We start from the raw sequence: 15456 nt of genomic DNA on the forward strand, positions 1-15456 counted from the left end.
TTTTCTATCCTTCAGTCTTTCTGGGGTACTCAACCAGCAGGCTACAGTGGAAACATTGTATATAGATGGAACTATTTTATTCTCTTTTTTAAAGAACTAGGCTCCTGTGGTGATGTTGGACACCGTTTAGCTTAAAAGAAAAAAGTTATGTCACTAGAGCTCTAGAGCAGCCTATGGACTGTCTGTATTATCATTCTGACTGAGTTGAAACCAAAGCTAATTAGTGGTGTTTTTGTTCTGTTTCTAATTCTAGAGAAATTTAAGCATGTTCTTTATCATTTAAATGAATTGTATAGATGTTTGTAGTGTGTGAAATCAAATGTGTTTACATAAATTAAGACACAATTATGTCCCTGATAAGTAATTCTGTTGCAGTGAATTCCACTAAAAGTAAAGTAGAGCTAAATTATGCAAACAGGAAAATAAAAGTGCAAAAACCATTGTGGAGGTCTTCCTTTGTAAGTAGATGTTGTTGTAACTGTGTTCCCAAATACCTAAAAGTTAGTTTAGGAGTCATTCGAGGTGAAGAGAGTCACAAAACAGTGTATAATACGTCAAATATCTTGAATCAAGTAACTGTCAGACTGGGGGAAGATGCACAAATTTGAGAACTGGAAAATATGTTACAGTTGCAAGAATGACTGCAACAATGAAAGAGTTTGGGAGTTTCCTTGCTTTTAGTGTACTAGCCACTGTCATTCCTTACAGCACAAACTGTGACAGGATGAACTTTTGCTTATTGTAAAGCTTGTGAAAAGACACCAGGTAAATGTGCAAGGCAGAAGAGAACTGTTGCTCCTGTGGTATACTTAAAGAAACAAAAGAAACTATAAATCACCTCCCACTCCTCCCTTCAAATCTCAGACACAAAGAATTGATCACAAGGAGCTGTGTGATTTGCTTCACTTCATATTCTATGCAGCTCACATGATGCTTTGTCAGTCATAATGCTTTGAAAACAAGACACTACGTGGAAAAGAGAACGCAGTTCTTTAAGAGGAAGCAACATCTAAATAATGCCCCTGTTACTGTTCTAGTTCTTTATTGGGGGGGTCTGAATCCCTTGGAAGGCCAAATGGAAGTTCTGATCTTACTCGGTAGTAGACTACTACAATTATTAGAGATAATCATTTCACTTATTTTCATTTTTCCCTTTCTCAAACATAATCAGTTCTTGATGTGTGGGGTTGCTGCTCTAATCTGTGACTTCAAAATTTCAGAGTTTAAAGGCAAGTTGGCCTAGGGATCTACTTCTTTTTATTTTCATGAAAGCACGTTGAACAAGAAAGGGAAAACTCAGAGCAGTTTTGTGAAAGCTTGACTTTTCTGCTGATATTTATAAGGGTATGAGCAAGGATCACTTGGATTCCATTACAAGATAAGATGCTTCCTGGATCTCAAGTCCATTCAGGGCAGCCCATGCTTATGGTATTCTACTGTATTTGGTTAAAGGAATGAGAGAGAATCTCATTCAAAGGAAACAAAAATGTGGATAATATGTATACCATCTTCTTATAATTCCCATTTCCTTGGACATTACTGCAAAAACAACCTGAAAAACAAAACCAAACAAAAAAAAACGGGGGTGGGTGGGGGAAGAAGTTTTAATTTTTAAGGCATCGGCAATTCTCCTACAACTGGTTAAGCTTACACTACAAACAATGAGGTAGTGTTGAGTAAATAGAGCGGTACCATGCATTACAGTCAATAGAGCCGGTGCTAAAGATCACATTGCTAATGAAAGTTTGTCCTTGAAACAGAAGTAAGAGGGAGTGGGGGAGGTATAGAACGTAGAGAGAACTCATGCTTAAACTAAGATTTTAGGAAATATTACAGTCACAGTATATGAATTAAAACCTAGAGTTTGGAAAGTCTGTTCAACCTTTTCTTTCAGGCTGCAATGACTTGCTCTGTGAGTTGAACTGATAGCAAACAGCCAATGAGGAGTGTGAGGCACCGTTGTAGTCCTACTTGAAATATAGGTAAAAGGTTGACAGAATATGGATTTTTTTTGCAAATATTCAAAGTTTCCTGTAAGAGCTATCTTTTGTTTAAAGATAGACTTGTGAATAACCTACACAAACAAATGCCTAGGTGATCTGTAAGATATGCATCTTTTTTGCATGTTGTTTGTTTTTGCTGCCTAATGGCCTCTTTCTTATAGGTTAATTTAAACTTGAAAACTGCTTACTTTTTCTCAGTGTTTCCTTGTTGTTCAGTTACCTGACACATAATGCAGCACTAAAGCAAGTGTAGAAACTGTGCATTTCCTACACTGCAGGAATGGGCTTCTTTTGTCTCAAACAAGGCTAACTTCTAGTAGCTTGTTTGTAGAGTTCCGTGCACATTTCAGCACTCTCTTATTAAAACAGATTGTGTTTTCGAAGATAAAAGCTGTGACCTGATTGCTGTGACATTTAGGTGGCCTGAACCATGGTCTTACTTTTTATGCTTAATGCATTACCTGAACGAGATGCTGTAGATATGATAGCTGGAAAGCATGCAAATAATCTGGTATTGCAAACTTCTATGTCAGAAATAATTAATCAGAAATGGTCATAAAATGCTCAAGTGGCATGGCTTGGACAGATCTTTGTCTTGACAGAAGGTTAGGTTTTTGCATTCTTTCCAAGGAAAAACTAAAACTTTTAAGCAGCTGTTTTTTCTGTTGTAGCGGAGAGACCCGCACCCAATTAAAATGACCCAAAGAAATAATGTAGCCACTTCACACACTTTATTATAGTTTTGAGTAACAACAGTGTTTTCTATGCTCTACAGGCTGGCAATGGACAAAGCATGACAACCATTGCTTCATTTATGTTTTTCATATTCTACCTGTAGCTGAACCATGCTTAGAAAAAAAAAAAAGCTTTCATGTAGAATGTTAATGGTAGGTTAGCCTTATCTAAGCTGAACTTACAGCCCCTTCATGTATCTGTGGAAAAAAATATGGCCTATTTTAAAGTACTTGTTGAATGGGAAGGATATAATAAACTTGAATACCTTCTGGTTTTCTCCCTCAAACCTTAACTGTCATTATAAGAACTATATATGGGCTGTGCATCTCCCTCACCACTCTGTGGTGACCAGTGTGATGGCAATGAGGAGGACAGTTATTTCCTGAAATTTCAACTTCCCAGCACCAACGCAAAAGATAAAAAATAGATATTTTCAAATAGCTTTAAAAATATATATCCTGTCTCTTTCTCTTCTGGCTGCTTTGAAGATTTGTAATGTTTGAAATTTTGTGGCAGAACTCCACAATCAGATGATGCTTGAGACCAACTCGGCTATCTTTGTTGCTACCAAGCTTGTGCCATTTGTGGTTAACTAGTTTTTTTGTAGAATAAGAGTTTGTGTCTATGCAGCCACCTAATGTAGATGAAGCTGTTTTGAAAGAACATCAGAAGCAGCAGGATATGTGGTGCCTGGCTTGCTCTTGAAGCTTTCTGCGGGAAAGGATATAAAATGACAAGATAGTAGGTAGTGAGAAGTGCTGTGTCCTGCAGCTCCTTGAGATCAAGGTGAACAAATCTGTTCTTACACTTCCAAATTCCAAAGGTGGATGGAAACTCTGCTGGATTGCTCACATGTAAATATACTGGACTATCTCAGGTACACTTATTGTGGCCATTCTGATTGATTACTCCATTATTAAATGCAGTCTGAGTACCTTTATACTGTCGGTGATGGGTGACTTGACTAATCATACTGAGCACTGTTATGCTGTCTTTGGCATGCTGGAAATGAAACCCATGCCTTTGTCCAGGGTAGTTTTCACTCACTAAGTAATCTCAGGCATTAGTGTTCAGCAGAGCAAAAAATTGCTTTTCTTTTAATAGAAGAAATCAAACTGGCAATATAGTTTCCTAGAATTTTTAGTGAGTGGGCCTGAGCTGCCTGTGTCACTTGTGCTAGTTTCCTCTGCAGAGAAATAAAGCCAAGGGGCAACTTCTTTTTTGTGAATAGTACCTAAATACAGTACCTTTTCCTATGCTGCTAGGGGAGGAGGAAAAAAAAAAAAAAAAAAACTTGTCTGGAGCTTGTTGGCTTATGCTTCTTTTTTTCTTCCAGCAGTTTCAGTACAAGGTCACCATGTATCCATTATCAGCCATGTGGAATAGCAGCTAACAGGTCAACAAAGGCAAGGGCTTACTATAGGATTCTCTGTTTAAAAAGTTACCTAGAACAATAAAGGGTTATCATACTTGTAAATACTGCTGAAATGCAGTCTACACACTTCCCCAGTAGTATTGACATGCTTTAAATTCCACCATTGCATGGGTAAGGCTGGCATTATCACCAGGACTTGAAGAGGGAAGGAGCAGAAAACTGCCCATGGAGAGTATTGTAAATAAATGTGAAACCCTTGAAGGTGTAGGATCTGAGGCACAATGTCGAGGTGAAATTATTTTCCAAAGTTGCCATTGTCGGGGTATGTTGTGTGTGTGTCCAAGCTTTGTATACCAAACCAACGATTAGTTACTCTTGAGATTTCTCATGCCTGTAAGTTTAAGGGAGGCTTCAGGGCTGCTGGACATTTGTTTTTCAGTGGTGCTCCAATCTTGCTTTTGTTTGGTGGCAGAAAATTTCTTTTCACCAAATTTGGTTGCATCTCACCCCTGCCCTCAAGACACACACAAACCTCCATGTATACTACACTATGGTAGCCTTAGTGTAGCTGTGGAATGGGCAATACAAAGAGTGCAAAGAGATGCGAGAATCACAGAATGGTTGCAGTTGGAAGGTACCTATGGATGGTGCAACCCCTTAAAGCAGAGGCAGTTAGAGCAGGTTGCCCAGGGCCAAGTCCAGTTGGGTCTTGTATATCTCCAGAGATGGAGACTCTGCAACTTCTCTGGGCAGCCTGTTTCAGTTTTCACACTTTCGATCCCTTTTTTCAGGAACAGCACCCCTGCAACTATATGCTTGGTTTTAGCTGTTCTCTAGCAATAAATTGTAGAGGGCTCTCTGTAAAATCAGGCTCTGAGGCAAGACTTGGAATATCTTTGCCTGTTGAAGCAGAAGGTGTAGTAGAGCATCTTCAGAGAGGTGGTGTTTTGGGTTGCCATTGGTGTTTTATGCTTCTCTTACCAGCAGGAAGACAGTTCATTATTATATGGTCCGTGCTGCAAGCAAAGAACAATCCATGCCAAAGGCCTAAAAGACAGTCTAAAGCTCTAATGTAGTGACTTACAGTAATGTGTAATAAGTAATGATTTTTTTTGGACATAAATGAATTTGGATATCAAACATGGTGGTAAATAGTATGGCTTTAGTTGAGGCATTTGGGATGCTTATTGCAAAGTGCTGGTATGAAGTCTTAATATGCAAAGCATGTGGTTTCTTTGCTAGGAGAGCTGCAATTAGGAAGCAACTTGAATACCTTCTTCAATTGACAATTCATCTATGGCAAAGTAGGGAGGGTATGCATGGAAGTGAACTTGTGCTTCTGGATTGAGAAAAATGCTTTGTGTTGTCGCTACTGAAGTTGTTTCTACAAAAATGCTATATGTGTGTGTGTCTGTGGATTTTAGTGTTAATGGCATGTTTTGGTAGATAAATTCCATTTGAGAATCCGTCTGATAGACTGAACTGTAGTTCTCAAACTTCACTATACTAATAAAATGAAAATGCAACAATTTTCAGGACCTAAAGCGAAGCCTTGAGAGGTATTGTGAACTAAAATTTAGAAACATTATAACTTCATAAATTTAGACTGCCTGAATTATTAGACATGCAAACAAAAGTTCAGCTGATCTGATTTTTATAATTTGTGTCACTCTGCATAATTCTATACATAACCACATGCAGGTGCATACATCTGTATATAGGAGTCACCTGTCTATGATGGAGTCCTTGCTGTCCTATACTTTCTAGTAATTCATTGCTGGAGAAGGTCTCTTATGTAGGTAAAATAATTTCTTTGTGAAAGAGATCTAAAGTAGTTCTCCGGCTTAAGCTTTGCATAGAGATGCATGCTTATCAGAGTGGAAACTTATTCTTCATTTCTTCAAATAAATGGGGGGGTATAACATGCTTAGCAAACTTCCCAGGTTTTAGCAAAAGGGAACAGCTCAAATGTGTGTGCCTAAGATAGAACTTCTTATTTCAAACTGTGTATCTTAAAAATATGTGGATTATATCTTTGCTGTTTCTCTAGGACCATTGTATACTAGTCATGTGAATTTCTTAAGCTCAAGGGAGTACGTTGGAATATATGAACTTAGGTGAGCCAAAATAACTTTTCTTCTAAGTAATTTCTGAAAGTGTTCCTTTTAATAATGACCAAAAGATGTCACTCCTGTATACGTTTTTTTTAGACATTTTTTCTAGCAAAGCAGCAGTTAATCTCCTCTACAAATAGAAAGCCCTGACAGTAGGATGTATGTGTGTATAAAAATGGGGCTCCACACCTGTTTTGCAAAGGACTGATCTAGAAGACACGGTTACAGTTTTTTTTTGACAGGCTTTATACAGAATCACAAATGACCTGTTGGTCTCTCAGTCTTAATTTTTGCCTAGAACAGGTGTGACTTGTCTTCTCACAGCCAAAAGATGTCAAAATGAGTACTTCTTAAGAAGTCAATTTGGCAGAAACTTGATCGTGTATCCATGTGTAATCAAAATGTAACCTCTGGGTAATTCACTAGCATGCTGTTGATATCACTGATCTGAAACCATGTCCTCACACAGCGAGTGCCATGTAATACCTACATGGGGATATAGAGGCATGTCTAGCCTGAGCATGGCACAAAAGCTAAGCTACTTTCTGGAAGATGATTCTGTCCAGAGTTAAATTGCAAAGATGCCTTTAATTCTGAGGATTTGTGAACGATTTTGTGTCTAGACTGGTGCTGTTAGCTGTGACAGGTTAGCAGGGCTAACAGAAGCAAAACAGAGAAACTTTTGTGCCTTATTAACAGAAAGGATCCAATTCTGAAGAAGCACTAGGAGCAGGTCAGATGAGTAAGAAGCAGCCAAATTTTCTGTTATTTCTCAGAGGTGAACGAAGGAGAGAACCCCACAGGGTATCTTGGGTTCAGATACAGCTTAGCTGACAGCATGGCTGGGTTCTGCAGCTGCCTGCTCCCTGCTTCATTGCCATGCCAGCCACAGTGCAGAGGCAGCGGCCTTTCTCAAGGATGAGAGCTATTTTTAGTTAGGGAAATGGGAATATCCAAATAGCCAGTAGTTTATTTTAGTGCTTCGTGCATCATAGCTATTGAAAGAGCTTACTGAGGAATCTTAGTTTCCCTGCGATCCCCAGCTTTGTTCAGTTAAGGCTACATGGAGAAGGGGGCTGTGTCGTTTCAGCCACTGGGGATTCATTTGCAGAAAACACAGCAGCTTGTGCTGGCTTTCGTCCAGCTTTGCTGCTGGCGAAACATGTCTCTTTGCTCTCTTTGTACTCTCAGCTACAAGCCCCGGATCCTGTAGAGCCAGTTTTTCAGACGGGTGTTCCACCTCTCTCCTTCCCTCTCACCACCTTTTCCCTAAGAACTGTTTTAGGTTTCAGGGAGGTAAACGTACAGAGCAGCCTGCTCGATTCTTTCTTCTTTGTTCAGTTTTTAATCTGTGTGGTGAACTATTGAACGTGTCCCTTTAAATGTGGAATGATTCATCAGAGCCCTAGCAGAGGCTGACCTGGTGGAATAAGCAGCACAGGGTGATGCCTCTGCACTGTGGCTTTTGCAGGCTAAATGAGGGCTGGCTGCAAGATGCAAAGAGTGGTAATTAACGCTGTATAACTCAGTTCATATGAAATGACTAGATTAACAGGAGCCATAGGGTGTGTGAGCTTGGTGGAGGAAGCCTTAAGGTGGGGCAGCTTTGCATGCTAAAGTGGGGCAGCTCTATGGAGAGCAGCATGAAGGTGAATGATGGGAGGTAAATAGCTGAGATGGGTTTTATTAGTGGAGTTAAGGAGACGTGGATGGAATTTATAAAATGACAGACTTGTGGACAGGTTGCTGAATATGTGAGACAGAAAACTCTAATGTAAATCTGGCACTGGTCTTAACTTGTCCTGAGCTTGCTATATGTTGGTGTATGACTGTTCTGGGTTGCCTTTTGAGGTGCTGCCTTGTATTTATGATGCAAAAAAAAAAAAAAAGGGCTGAAGATGGCTTTTCAGCAGGAACTTGTAATCACTGAAGTTACATTTTAACACAGCTTTATGAATGCATGTGCACTGGTTGCTTTAACTCCTTCTGAACACATGTGATAGGCTGTATCTGCTGCCTGAAAGCCTTACAGGTCTGATGTAACCTACAGGAACAATAGCTGGTCTCCAGCTATGCTTTTATACTTAACCTTTTCAGAATTTAAGACATCTCATGTAGATGAAAGAAGCCAGTTCAGACTAATCTGAAAAATCTGACGTTCCTCTGTGGCAGAGTTATGCCTGCTATTTTGCCTCGTGCTTTTTTTCTAGGTGAATCTTCCCTTTCACAATTCTTTGCCTCGTTCCTCTACGTGGTTAACCCATGTGATAGCGAGGCTGGTTTGGATGGGAAGGGTTGTTCGTGACTCCTAACTATTCTTTCCACACTCCTTTTGACCTATTTTGGGGAGCACACCCCAAAGTTTGGAAAAGATTGTTTTCAAAATAGAAATTTCTAAATAAGCATTCAGCAAGGCCTGTCAGTCCTACGGCATTTTGTCTGGGGCACTCTAAAATGTTAACATCTACTAATAAGAGTAGATGATTTCAAACCCCTAATATGGGACAATCTACTTGTGAAAACAGTGTTGAAATTTATCACTAACACTTATTGCATATGCAGTACAAATAATCTGTCTCAGTTAAAAATAAAAACAAATGCTGCCTTGTGTCTTTTTTAAAACTTAGTAGACTTTGAGTATTTGGTTTATCTGTGTACTTGTGTAATGTTACACTTGATGTCTTCTCACCAGGGGCTTCTGAAAATAGTTGTGCTGTATATCTGACTTTTCAGCTGTACGTTGTATGGGAAATGATCTGAAGAAAATAATGTGAATATTTCAGTGCAGCAGTCTTGATTTTTTTTTTTTTCTTGCCAGTTTATCTGATGCCATTTGGCCTGAGCACTCCCTCTCTTGTCCAAACATTTTTTCTACTTTTGTTTTCTAATTTGAAGGCTTTTCAAACTACAGTTGTTATGCTTTACAAATCAAACGAGGCTGCATGCATTTCCTGCTTCTCTCAAAATGTGTATGGGGGATTTCTTCTTGCATCTTATTTAAACAGCTCTCTAATTGCACTTTTGTTATGTGGGCTCTTGCACATCTTCAGAAGCACAGGGTACAAGGTTGAAGGTTTGGGGAGTGTTTTATTATTGCTCATCAGTAAGGCTCTGCTTCCTTTTGGCAAGAATCCATGTACACCTTCAGGAGGCTAATTAATACCTATTCCCATTTCCAATCCCTTCTTACAAATACTTGCTTTTTATTGTGCCCAGAAGTTAAAGCATGAAGGTGTTGCATTTAGTAAAAAGACAGTTCTCCTGTCTGTTATGGTGAGAATATTTGTTGCTGGCCTGTGACTGTGGCAGGCCCTGTAACTGCTTTTCTGAAGTGGTTCATGTGGAATTTTGTTCTTTTTGTGGTGTTTACACATCAGCTGAGGTATTTGGAGCACTCTCAGATCTCAATTTTCTGATTTTTAAATTATTCCTAAACAGTGACTTGCTTTATGGCCTCAGGTTCTCCAAGTCTTCAGCTTGTGGTAGGAACCTGAAGTAGCAACTGGGAGGAAACTGGCTTTCTGAATCTGCACGAATGAGAAAATATAAATATATGTATATAATTATTTATTTTGGTGGATTTGTGTGTTTTTTGATAGTGTGCTGTGATAGAACTGCATTAAAAAGGATCAGGGGGAATATTTCACCCCTTTAAAAGTATCAAATACCTTCTGTTTCTATATAAAATGAATTTTAATATAGTTTAATGTCATATGTATGCAAATGAAGCAACTCGCACAAGATGCTGATGAAGTGCCTCTCCCTACTCAGCGTTGCCCCATCAGTTCTCTGTCTAGGGGGATTTAGGAGCCACTACTACAGCATTACCCCAAGTGGCAGTGGAACGCTGTTAGCCTAGACAGGGGCCAGAATTGGATTTGAGCAGTTACTTTGAATTAAACCCTGGGTAGTCTTGTCTCTGCTAATTCATGTCCAATACAAGATTGCTCCCTTGTGAGCCTTACCTTTGGGACATAAATGCTACAACAGTCGTTCAGAGTTACACTGTGTAGCTGTGGGAGCAGGTCATTAGGATGTTGTCTCTCTAAGCAGAGAACGTAACATGTTGCATGTGTTGATAATGAAACAAACCAACTCTATTTTTCCTCATACACAGGTTAAAAGATAGAAATATATCTTTGGAATTGCAGATTTGTTCTAATTTGTTAGGGGGAGACGAGGGGGGGTTATTTTTCAGTGGATGTCTACTGCATCATGTTGTTAATTGTTGCTTTGTTTGTGATCAGATGCTTTCCTGGGAGGGAGTAGCATCAAGAGAGAAGCTTAGAATAATTATATTTGTCCCCTTGAAAGTTAGCTAACAAGTTGCTATTTATTGATTTGATAAGTGTAGCTACTGTACTGCATTAGTGTTAAATTCCCTGCTTATAATAGTCAACTGCTATGGGCTAATAAAAGACTGGAAACTGTTGTCCAAGGATGGAAAACAACTTTGAGCAAGACACAGATGGAGCCCTTTTCTCTTGAGAATTAACCTGTTGGGGATTATCTATCCTACAGGCAGGGAATAACTTTGTTTTAGCTAATGTTAGTAATGCTGTATCTCTGGAAAAATTTTCGTTGTCCTAGATCCGACTTCATTATAATTTCACTGTTGAAGGTGTCAGATCACAATTTATTTGGCTTTTCTTGACATACAACTTCCAAAACATTAGTAAATCCAAATGGGTAGGTGTTTTTTTTTTCTTTTAGAAGTACAAATCAAAATGAAATATTAAGGACAAAACTAAAGTCAAATGTGGCATAGGTGAAGAAAGCCTATTGCACAATCAGTACTGTGGTTTATCTTGAAACGTTGTGTGTTTTTTATTTAAAATATTTCACAGCATTTTTTAGTAATTACTTCAGATTTTGAACCTTACTATTACAATACCATTGCCTTTCATATGAACTCATAATTCTGCCATTCTGTCCTAGTTCTTTTTGCCATACTGCTAGTCATTTTATTCTGCAAAAGCATACTGTTTCTATGCCTGCCTTTTATCAGAAGCCCACATCTGTTATGAAGTGTCAATTTTTTTCTCTTAAAAAATAAGGTTTTAGTAATGGTAAATGTTCATTTTATGGCGTATGTGTATTAGTCAGTAAAATGTTTTTTTCTTCTCCAGTTTATTCAGCTGGTATCCAGTGATTTGAAAGTACTTGGAAGGAGTTCTTACACGCTCTGCAGTGATGGCCAGTTACTCATTCGACAAGTCCTCCACCCAGAAACATCTAAGAAGGTATGAGATCAGAACTGATGCAGAAGGAAAATGGTTTACCTGAGTTTGAGATGAGCAACACAATTCAACCTTGGCAACTGTAGTGCTCCAAGAATACCTCTGTGTTTCTCAGGGGTGTGAAAGGGAAGGCATCATCAGAAATAGTCCCTGGCGATTGCTCTTGGAAGTCAGCTACAGTACTTGAGGACCCCCAGATAAGCATAATGAGGAAAATAAGGAAAGGCAGGATAGAGAACCATACAAGTTGTTTGAATTCAGTGTCATAGGGAAAAGGTCTAACCTCAGCAGAGGTGGTAGAGAAGTGCTGCTTTGTTTAGGCTTAACTTAAATCATTGGGTCTGTGCAGAGCTATGGGTTTGTGCCAAAACCTAAAATTGGTAGGAGCCACGTGTCAATGTCCTGTAGAGAGTAAACATGCAGTGACTTGCCCTGGAGAATGGCAGTTGTTTTCCATCTGCATTTATTCAACAGGAAGCAGTACTACAGCTTATTTGCTACTCCCATATGAAGCAGCAATTTCCTTTCAAGCCTGTCTTGCACAGGGAGAAGAATCTTGCCTTTGTGCAGGGTGGTGGCTCCCGAGCTAGCCTGCTTGGCAGGGTCTGGAGGAACCCTGCAGGAATGGGAGCTGCTGACATTTAAGGAGTTGACTGATCAACTGTATTTTTTTTCTTCTCTATATAAGGGTAGTAGTCATGCTGAGTTTCTACAAATATTCATCTGGCATTTGGGTTGTGTTAAAACTTAGCACTGTGAGTTTTCATAAAAGCACATACTTATGTAGGGGTGAAGCAAGAAAGGAAACAATGGTGTTTAGCGTTCAAATGTGATAGTACTATTTTTTATTTTGTTTTGTTTTTAAATCATGCCACATGCCATCCTGCAATATGGATTGTGGGTAACTCTTTGTCCTTCCCACTTGAAAAAATGGACTGAAACAAACAAAATAGAGCAACCCTATAATACTATGAAAGCAGTAACTTAGGAAGACTATGGAATTTGAGCTGTTAAAAAGGAGCAAAACTGGTCTACTGTAGACAGATGATGATGACATGCAACTATGTATTTCTTGAGATTGCCTCATTCAGTCCAAAAACATTAATCAGAATTTTAAAGGAATGTATACAAAACCTTTTTGCCTTCCTTGTAGAACTTCCTGCTGTCAGACTGCTTCTATTCCTTTTATGATCTGCGCAAAGAATTTCACACATGCTACCCTAGTTCAGCCGCCGTGAAGGATCAGACTATCAAGACCATGGCAGAATGTATCCTTTTGCTGCAGCTTTTGCAACCGAAGCAATTATGTTTATTCAGGTTTCACCCCTGTGATTGTTAGGGGTTTTATTCTACTGAACTATGATGTGAATTTTAAAAATCTCCTAGGTGAAATCGAACAAATGTTTGCTGAAGTGACTGTGTGGGGAGGGGGGGGTCTCCTTGTAATATTTTTCAGTTTTGACTCTAATAATGAGACCTAAACCATATGTAATAAATCCATTACAAAACAAGCGACAAAAAAAAACAAACAGCATTTTTATTTATATTTGATCCTTAAAGGGAAGGCTTGGCTATCAGTGAGCTTCTTCAGGACCAAGTAGCCTGCAAGCTTCCACTGTTTGCAGACAATTGTTCTCTGATCTAAACAAAACCCACCTCTACATCTAAATTTTAGGAGTATTGCTGTGGCCCAGAAGAATGTGGTTAAAGTTCAGTTATGTTTGAAGTGATAGGAACGAACTTATTCTGTTTTTTTGAACTGTTAAAGCTGAAATGATGTAAGCTATCAATAGTTTTCAGAATGTTGACTGTTAAAGTGAATATTAACCAGTTTATGAGCAGAGTTACAAATGCCTAATGGTCATGTGTCCCTGCTAAGACCAGTGCGATTTGATTACCAATTCCATGTTAATAACAGGGAAGCCTTATGGCTTGTTTACAAATGATTGTGCAAGTCTGTTATTTTCTATAATCACCTATTTAGATCTAGGCTTAGGGACAGATGAAACGGAGGAGGACTTCGGTGTGTGGCAAGTGAAAACAATGGTGGCTATCATTTTCAGCATGCTCTCTGAAAGTTGTAGTAAGTGACCTGTTTATACAGAATGTTGAAATTATCCTTTCTGTATGAATTGACAGTGGTACTGTCATTCTTAAGTAATCTCTGACCCTGGTTATATTTCAATGTCCTGTTTTGTTGCAGATCACATATTTACTGAGCCTGAAACTGTGAAATACAAATACGAAACAGGTCCATGGTAAGTGCTGTTGTTACAGTTCATTACAACCAAAGCTGAGCCTTGTCTACAGCAAGGAAAGATTGCAAATACTTCCTCCCATCTTTGTGAAACTAGGTTGATTCCTGAGAACAATTACAGCATATTCGGTAGTCTAGCGCAGACAGACCATAGCTGGTATATTGAATGCTGTACATTAGTCTGTCTTAAAAGTCACTGCAAGTAAAATGCTCTTTGTTCACTAGCTATTGTTTTGAATGGCAGTGAGGCTGACTTATCTTACCCAACGGTGAAGAAATATTTGTGAACTTTCTCTAAGTCAACAGGGGTAATGGCTGGCACACCCTATATGGAGCTGAACTACATTACATGGTGCTTTTGAAGAGTTGTCTAATAGTCTGTATTGCAGACTGTCTCACAAGGCTGTGGTTGAAGCAAATTAATTTTTTATTAAAAAAAATTGTTTCGAGATCCTGCTTAAAGGGTATTTTTGTATTACAGAAGTGGATCACTTATGCTTCTGTGAAAGCCTTGATGTTAATTATTTGCTGTCTAGACAAAGTGTACTTGGACATCTTTTTAAACAGATTCCTAGGTTTCTGTCTTGTTCAAGTGACAAAATGGAAGCTGTTGATTAGCAGACGTTCCTTACCCAACTGCAGGTGTTTCGTCTTTTTAGTGTGCCCATTAAAATGGGCGTGTCTCTACCCTATCTTGATCTGCATTACAATTTAGGAGACACTTTGATTTTACACAGATTTCTTGCTGAGAACTTGGTTTTTAGACAGATGGAAACTATTCCTTATATGAAGTAGATTTCTCATATTTTACAGAGATAAGCTCAGCTTTTCCATGTGTTTTTTTTTCTTCTAATCTAAATTGACTTTGGATTTTGGGAGACAAGAAACAGAATAGTTCTTTCTTTTCAAAGACGTTTCAGGAACTGGAGAATTACACATCTTAAGCATAAGTAATGTATATTCATATTTAAGACTTCCTTGTAATCATCTACATTAGATTAGATAAAATCTGGAAGTTCCTTATTACTTCACTTTGAAACAACCTTCTTATTTTTCTTAAGGAACTGCTATGTGATGACAATACACTGCATCTTAGGCATTGTGTATATAAAGGAATTACCCCAGTTATCTATCTTTTCTTTACTGAAATGAGTAGCAGAATTAGAAGAGTCTCAACTACAAATATGCTCTGGTTTTTCAAGTTAAATGAGTTGTAAATGGAAACTTGGAAAGATAATGGAAAACCTAGATTAAAGCTTAATTTTGCTTCTTTTTTTCTTTCTGTGCAGTAGTAAATCTGAAACAGTGGACAATGAGACGGTAATACGTGCCAGAGGTTTGCCATGGCAGTCTTCAGACCAAGATATTGCCCGATTTTTCAAAGGACTCAATATTGCTAAGTAAGAGAATAAGAATTTGTCTTGCCTTTATCACATGGTTTTTAACATCAAGTGTGTTTAATATTTAGCGTGTGCATTCTCTCTCGCATGCATGCACAAAAGTGCTTTCTTATATCTTTCCCACCTCCAGCACCTTCCCACCCCACGTTCATAACTGAATAGGTAACTGTGCAAGAAAGAATTGAGAACAAAGGCTCTCAGGCTCTTAGCTGTGCAAATCACAGTTGCTGGGTAAACTAAGGCCAGAGATGTGATAGCCTTAGCTTATTTAAAAAATAAATAAATTCATGTTAGAACCAATCAGTCAGATATTACCATGTTAAAAGATGATT

The 15456-nt window shown here is 38.6% G+C and overlaps 1 protein-coding gene across 7 annotated transcripts in view; it reads left to right on the forward strand.

Moving 5' to 3' along the window:
* ESRP2 (epithelial splicing regulatory protein 2) overlaps positions 1-15456 on the forward strand; it is a 45281-nt gene that overhangs the window by 8839 nt on the left and 20986 nt on the right. For all 7 annotated transcript variants that reach the window (XM_040571312.1, XM_040571315.1, XM_040571311.1 and 4 more), the window contains 5 exons: positions 11357-11470; positions 12621-12735; positions 13452-13550; positions 13671-13725; positions 15014-15124. In XM_040571312.1, coding sequence (XP_040427246.1) covers positions 11357-11470; positions 12621-12735; positions 13452-13550; positions 13671-13725; positions 15014-15124 — 494 coding nt within the window. The remainder of the gene's footprint in view (positions 1-11356; positions 11471-12620; positions 12736-13451; positions 13551-13670; positions 13726-15013; positions 15125-15456) is intronic.

The sequence above is a fragment of the Cygnus olor genome, chromosome 12, assembly GCF_009769625.2.
Source record: "Cygnus olor isolate bCygOlo1 chromosome 12, bCygOlo1.pri.v2, whole genome shotgun sequence".
Taxonomy (NCBI): domain Eukaryota; kingdom Metazoa; phylum Chordata; class Aves; order Anseriformes; family Anatidae; genus Cygnus; species Cygnus olor.